Source organism: Taurulus bubalis (genome assembly GCF_910589615.1).
Source record: "Taurulus bubalis genome assembly, chromosome: 1".
Lineage (NCBI taxonomy): Eukaryota > Metazoa > Chordata > Actinopteri > Perciformes > Cottidae > Taurulus > Taurulus bubalis.
The window spans coordinates 39,817,987-39,825,718 of record NC_136589.1 but is presented as its reverse complement, the minus strand read 5'-3'; the positions used below and the strand labels follow the sequence as shown (position 1 = coordinate 39,825,718).

The 7,732-nt window shown below is 44.6% G+C and overlaps 1 protein-coding gene across 1 annotated transcript; it reads right to left on the bottom strand.

Annotated features, from left to right (window-relative positions):
* Positions 1–522: 522 nt before the first annotated feature.
* Positions 523–3,892, bottom strand: LOC306740918 (ATP-sensitive inward rectifier potassium channel 10-like; the record flags this gene model as incomplete). The annotated part of the gene is made up of 5 exons (XM_079223163.1): positions 523–905; positions 1,725–1,902; positions 2,009–2,140; positions 2,356–2,567; positions 3,547–3,892. The coding sequence occupies 5 exons, from the start codon at positions 3,890–3,892 to the stop codon at positions 523–525; spliced, it is 1,251 nt and encodes a 416-aa protein (XP_079079289.1).
* Positions 3,893–7,732: the final 3,840 nt, after the last annotated feature.

Here is a 7,732-nt window from a genome sequence, read left to right as displayed (position 1 = left end):
TTTCTTTGTGATTTGACATTAAGAAAGAAGGGGAGGACCCAAACTAGACCATTGGGTTTCCCGTCATCTGCCGCTGCTCGTTTAGTTTAGTTTTTTTACTTTTGTTTTCATGGTTGTTGTTTTTTTTACTGTGCGAATAAATAATCCCACCTGTTATTTTCTTAGTAATAAAAGTGTGTGCGGTGCATGTGAGCATTTCAGCGCGTGCACTCGACACACTCAGATGTAAATAGTAGCTGCAGTTATAGGCAGTGTGTTATGCCTTCATATGAATACAGTCAAATCAGTGATACAAAACATGTATCATCCCAGCAGACGTATGACACATGTTCAGTTGACCATACAGAAGTCCGTAGTCATCCATATTTCCTTTATGTGTCATCTTCTTCTACTTCGTTATCTTTCAGAGGTCTGAATCCGTCTAAAAGTCAGTGTCCGAGCTGTTTTGATATGATGTTTCATTCCATTGCTTTTACCCTTCACACTTGTCTCCCTCGTGTGTCTCTCTATGAAACGCTCGCTTCACACGTTGCTGATGCGGACGTCTCTCGCCCGGCCTCCTTCCTCCCCTCGCTCCCTGTAGCTCTGCTCCAGACGGATCTTCTCTGGATCCGACACCTCAGGCCCAGTCCCGCCCCCGTTGCTCTGGTACACCTGCTGGGGGACGGACGGTTTGAAGACGGGCGTGGTCTTGGTCTTGGCCACTTTGTCGAAGAAGGCGAAGTCCGCCACGTATTTGCCCGATGGGGAGAGGGAGACCACGGGCGGGAACTCGTAGCCCCAGAGAATCTCGTCCGGCAGATAGGAGGTGCGGACCTGGCAGGTGGCGGAGGTCGGCTCAACTGTGGCGCTCATGATCACCAGCAGCTCGAAGTCGGCCAACTCCGGATCTGTCCAGCCCCCACCTGGTGGAGGAGCATGAGATGGGACCAATACAGAGAGGTGCAATGGGAAGAGGCGGAACCAATGGGAGAGAGGAAGAGGGGAGGAAGTTATCCTAAATTTAAAACTCTGTGGAGTTTCTGACCACCAGTCGTGCTATAGAGTAATTTTATAATGAGCGGGTTGTTCGAATCTTGAGAGGATGCACATGTACACACGCTCAGGTGGTACAAATTCCTGCCAATGGCTTCTTACTATTGCACTGATCAAATGTTTATGGAGGTAATGCGTCAAGAAATATAGCAAAGCACCATTAAAAGGAGAAGAAGAGGCCTGCTGAAGTAATACTGGTAAAGGAAACAGAAGAACAAAAACGTGAAAGACAGAAGAGGAACAAAGGTTGGAAGGTCAAATTAAGCTGCAGTTTACCTTTCTGTCAAATCATTTATCCGAAAATAACTCATACATCTATTAGGTTTTATGTAGAAATGTGGCAGTAGGTAGCAGAAAGCAGGTTTACAGTAATGATCATTTTTGCCATTTGGATGAAAGGGAATACCAGCCCCCTTGTTAGTAAAATTACATAAATTGATATCCTACATACTTTAGACCCTTCCGTCTGCTTCTCACTGAAATCGTTTTTTTCCGTTCGATCATATTTCGACATTGGGTTAGCAGTTAGTGACAGTGTGGGCTCCATGTAGCTCTGATCGCTTGTAGCAGCAGGGGGCGGAGCATAGCGAAGGGTCAGTTGCCTAAATCCGCCCCCTCTGTTAAAAATGAACAAATCGCCCTACTGACCACTAGCCCCACCTACCGAATCTCATCTCCTTCAAGCTTACCCTTGGCTGCCCAGGCCCGCAGGGGGCTGTTGTCATCGATGATGTGGTAGAAGGTGAGGGGCAGGATGAGGAAGGGGCTGTCGCTGGACATGTCCACTTGGAACGGCACATTCCTCTGGTCCAGACGAACCGTCTCGCCTTCCTTGGTCAGAGACGTCTGGAGTAGTTTTCCACTGACCTGGAGGAGGGGTAATATGATAAACACACACTGTATTGTGACCTATGACCTTTGACGTCACAGACAAACTAGTAGGCGGTAGACATATCTGATGGTCTTCACTTACGTGACACCCGAGCAGGAGACTCTTGCGCATGTTGGCCACCCTGATCATCAGGCAGGGTCGTCCCTCGTGGCTCGACACCACAGCATGCTGGCTAAACTTCACCGTCTCACCTCGCTTCTTTGGCCGAGCCACCTGAGCGGAGGAATGAGTTCTGGTTTTATTCTGGGAAACCTCGTGTAAGAGTCTTGCACTCAACGTGGGGACAGATGAATGTACGCTACGAGAATCTACATGCAGTTGTGCAGTTTAAAGTAGCAGAGCAGAAAAGCAGAGGATTATGTGCATATATGTATAAATATGTGGCCTGTGTTCACTGTATCTCACTGTATGATTTATGCATTGGCTACCTTGGCGAGGAAGGTACCAGTGATGAAGATCTCCAGCAGCATGGTGATGACGAGCTGGACGATGAGGAGGATGATGGCCGCCGGACATTCCTCAGTGATGCAGCGGAAACCATAACCGATGGTCGTCTGGGTCTCCAGGGAGAAGAGGAAAGCGCCCGTCAGGGTCTGCATCTGCATCACACAGGGTGTGTGATTTGAGGGCGGGTCAAACTCTGAAAGGTTGAAAAAGACAACAATTAACTATTCTAATGTCTTACGTTATTATAGAAGATAACAGTTTGTGTGCTAAAGTACAACTAAATATGTACAGGGCAGAAAATATATGTGTCTGCCTCACAGATATCCAGTTGATAAGGACTTTCTAACATTTAAACTATCACACTCTGTTGAGTGAACGTTGGGACAGAAGAGGAAGTGGAGGGAGAACAAGTGTCTATTTGAAGATATGAGGAAACTTCCTGCCACCACTAAAGTGTTCAGTTTTAGTTTCAGCTTGAGATGATGTACAGGAAATACAATAAACACCAACATCGTCACGTCTTTACACCACTGCTGGAAATAACGCTCACCCCAGATGTTTTAACTGTTTCCAGCCACCGCTGTGACACTTCATGCGGCTACATCATCACACCACCCTATAAGTTGTCATATTCTCACTGCTGGAGATGTTTATTGAATGCTGCTTTAGCATTTCTAACAGTAAATAGGCATGACTACACAGGCAACTTTACTAAAAAAAAAAACATCTTTGGTTATTATTTTAACTTATTATTATTAGTTTAACACTCAAAACTTTGCTTTCTCAGGACTGTGGGCGTGTTTGGATCAGATTTGACTGAAACCACCAACCAACTGTCATCAGAGTCTGAATGCTGCTGAATCCTGATTGGTGAATGGAAGTACATCTATTCAATCAATCGTTTGCTCTCCACTGTGGAGATAGTTTCAGTTGTATTCGTTTATGAGATATCTGTGTAATATCTGCTTCGACCCGAGTTATGCTCAAAGCATTACAAAAAAAAACATTGTTATTGGGGCTAATAGACTTTCATTGGAACTCCTTTCTACTGAAGATATCATCCCTATAAGGTCTGTGGATCATCATCAGTAGAGTGGCAGAGGACACATTAAACTACCCATCAGCCTTCAGTATGACCTGTGAGCCTATGACCCCCACACACACACTCTCACCAAGCAGGTCTCCGTGCACGAGGGCCATGAGATACCACAGCACCCCGAATAGGAACCAGGTCCCCGCAAACGTGGCCGTGAACAGGAAGAACTTGTAGCGCCACTGCATGTCCAGGAACGTTGTCCAGAGGTCACGCATGTAGAGGGCGCTCCGGCCGCTGACGTGCTCGATGCGCACGTTGCTCCGCCCATCTTTGGACAGGACACGCCTCCTCTTCCTCAGAGTCCCGCCCCCGCCGGAAACGCCACCACCCAGCAGAGGCTTTAAAACATCGGTCTGTGTCTGGGAGTGGCACACCTTCTGAGGGGAGGGGCTACGAGAGGAAGGAGGTGTAGCAGATGTCATCTGCGGAATAAAAAAAGAAAGAGGAGTTTAATCATTTTTCTTGTTGACTTGTTAGGGGTTCAGTGCTGTTAGTAGTCTCATTTAAGTTTGGTTTGGTCTTAAGCTTGGTTGGAAGGATTGATAGATATGTCTTTAATATCTTAGAGTATTCACATCATCAGCAGGGCCTCACAATCTGATTGTGGTTATGGTGACTTCCTGTTGCATGTGGGGAGAGGTGTACACTTCTCATGATGACTGATGGTTTTGGTAACTTCCCCTGCAACCGCACCTGCTCTCGTTCTCACACGAAATTCCTCTCAAAGTTGCCTGATTATACTTGAAACCAAACTTGTGTTTGATTATATTTCAAATATGTCTCAAAATAATAACTAGCAGACAAGTTAACATCAAACTTTGACTTATAAAGCAAGAGACCAAAGTTTTAATCAGCAAAACAAGTCAAAGCAAACTTCAGAGGCCATGCAAACGCACGCAAGTATTTCAAATTTGTATTTCAAAATAAAACTTAAATGCAAAAGTATGGACTCCAGCCTCATAATTTGGACCCAAGCCACACATATGATTGCTGGGTTAGTCTGCGTTAAAGGAAGTTATGATAAGGTATGTTGTGTTAGTTAAGAACGGAAGTTGATGTTGACTTCTGGTTTCACACACCATACTACAAAAAGAGGTCCCATGCCTGTGAGACCTGTTTTTGGGCCTACCAACCCTAACTTCCACCTAACACAGCAAAAACATTAAAAAGATAAAGAAGTCACATTAAGTACCAAGAGATAAACTTGTCATGGGAAGGAAGTTATACAATTAATTTAGCAACGCTAAAAGCGGTTCAGAGGAAGAACACTTCTAAATTGGTTTCAACACCTTTGACTGGAATTGCTGTGCAACACAAATATTTAGCAACTGCCGCTTGTATGAACCTCTTTTTCTTGCATGATGAAACTAGTTTTTCTCTTTCTTTTAGGTGTGGTTTAGTACTCAAGTAGTTTGATTAAAAAGTGCTAAATTCCAAGTTCGGAGGGAGGGCCTATCCGTGGCTACGGCATCCTCAAGGCTCTCAGCCTATAGACGGCTGAGCCGACGGCGAGCAGCTAACGGTGCTAACTGTGCTAATAATGCAAACTACAGTAACAATGCTGACAGAGGGCCCACACACACTCTGACATGCAATAACATGCAATAACATGGAATAACATGCATGTTATTGTTAAGTGCACCGGCTGCATACAGAAAGCCCAGAGAAGCTCTGTTTAGATGCACACGGGGAGAGCGATTGTATTCTCTGCTCACGTAGACATTATTCCACTATATCTTTACAAAGAAAATATTTACTGCTATATTAATGCTCTGAATTTGGAATTGAGAACATTTAAGTTTGAAGGTTAGAGAGATTGAAAAAAGAGGCCTTACAACCTAATAAAACGTGTGTGTCAGTGACTCAAACATCAGTGACTCATACAAATTATATATACACACATTTATGGTCCACATATGATGAATCCTCATGACTTCAGTGATCTCCTCACTTTTCCTTTTCCTTAGTTAAATTTGTCCGACATTTTAGTTTATGACCAAATTTATTTAAGTTTGTGACCTGCAGAATAACAACATTCCCATCAGCCTCGGCTGCACTTTGTGTTTAGAGCTAGCTATCACGTGTTAGCTTGCTAGCTAAGATTGTGAACATGTCAAACATCACACCCTGCTAAACATCAGGATGTTGTGGATAACCACTAACGTCTTTGTATTGCTCGACTTTGGATGCTAAAGCTTAACTTTGTACCTAAACTTTAAGCCCTCTTTCCATTTTTTTATATTTGATTTTATAATTACTGCTTCACATGTCGTGTGTGTCTGTAGAGTCTTGTTAGTTCTTGAAGACAGGATAAAGTACTTGATAAGGAGTGTCAACAAAACACAGTTCCTGTTCAGCTGATATCTTTGTAATCTTTAATGCCATATTTGGACAGACAGAGAAACCGGCATTATAAACAGAAAGCATGTTAGTTCTTTGTAGTGCACTTGATATCTAAAGGGCTGATTCTGAATGTCAAATCACATGTGTTGTTGTCTTAATGTCGGGGAAATGAACTGCAAATATTCCCCCAGTAATATATGTGTTTTTAGAGCTTAACGCCGTGGGATGTTTGCATGAATGCGTGCCCTTGTCCGAACATTCAGACGCAGTCCACCCCTGTCACACACAGACACAGTTACTGTATCGCCACACATCTCACACGCTCACTTACGTCCAACAAACCATGTCAGCCAATGGGGAGAGGGTGACCCACAAGAGAGGACGATAAGGAAGAGGAAAGACAAAAAAAGAGGGAAGAGTAGAATTAGGATGAAGATGTACTGCATTAACCCAACAAACCTTCCACACAGAGTCCCATTTGTCAGCTGGAGAAGAGAGAGGAGAAACTCAAATGAATCAATTCAGGTGAAACATCTTTGTCCGTAAGGCCGACGTCTTCCGAGATAACGTCTTCTTTTTTTTTAGCAGGCCTCACTGTTGATTCCTATACCAGAGAGGCCTTTAGTGGACAAAGAGTGAACTTCTCACTGGTAACTGGAGACGGTGGTAAGAGTTTGGTCGGAAAAGGGACAAAGTTTGGCTTTCTGGATGCTGTGCTCAGGACCTTTTCAGCCTGGCACAAGGGTCCCTTTGCGATCTTTCTCTCAGATGTTTGTTTTTTTTTGCTTAAAATTCCACCTGAGGGACAAGTTGGTAACAGTGCACTGTATGGTCAACGGTATATAGAAGGTGGGCAGCCCTTTACGCTTGTACGCGAGCAAAGCACGAGGAAGCACAGACTACAACACACGGAATTAAAATGTAGCTCCTTTAAGGCCGGACTCGCTGTCAGCATCCCAACGTGTTTGGATGTGGTTGAGGTCAGAGCTCCGTGCAGAGCAGTCAAGGGCTGCAGTCGAATAGTCCAAAAAATACCCTCTTAACGTCGCTAACCCTATAACCACTTTTCCTTGACCTCTGTAAAAATGTCACAGGGTCAAAGAAAGATCGTTCCACCATTGGGTCAACGGTGTTGAAGGGATCCAAGATGGTGGCAGGTAGAGCTCTCTCGGGACTACGGATTGGAAAATAGGCTCTTGGCTAACTCTGGCACTTTTAACAGAAAATGTTTTTATTAATGTGCATTGTCCCCTTATTAAATAAACCATTATCAAGGAGAATTCATGAGGAGTTAGGAAAAGACAACCGCGGCGTTTAGCAAATCTAACTCCACTTTCACTAACTACGTAGTTACGACGCGACGGCAGGCGGATGTTAGCGTTATAGCAACGGTTTTTTACATGATCTGTCGGTGCGTCACTTTAAATGTTGCCGCCGCAAGGAATTGTGGGGCGGTATTATCTCCCTTCCTTTCGTAAAGGACAGCAAGTCAGCATCCCCTCTGTGTTGGATGAGGTTGAGGTCAGAGCTCCGTGCAGACCAGTCAAGTTCTTCCACGGCAAAGATGGAAATAATGTTTGCGACTTTCTTTATTTGCAACAAAAGCACCAGCTGGGTGTCTCTACACTTTTGCCCATATAGTGTCAATCAAAATAGCTTCTCTATGCAGAGTGCTGAGCATGGATTACATAACCAATCAGCTTTGATTACATCACACTTTTAAAGGCTTCACCCTGTTGACCCTCTCGCCCACTCCTCTCCCGACACATACACACTCGTGACCCAGAGGGGGGGGGGGGGGGGACAACAACACACATTTCAGAGCAAATGGGAATAAAATGAGAGGGGGAAAGGAGGGAAATATTTTTGGACCAACCTCTCCAGTAGGATGTATTCCATCTCCATGGCAACGTGACAAC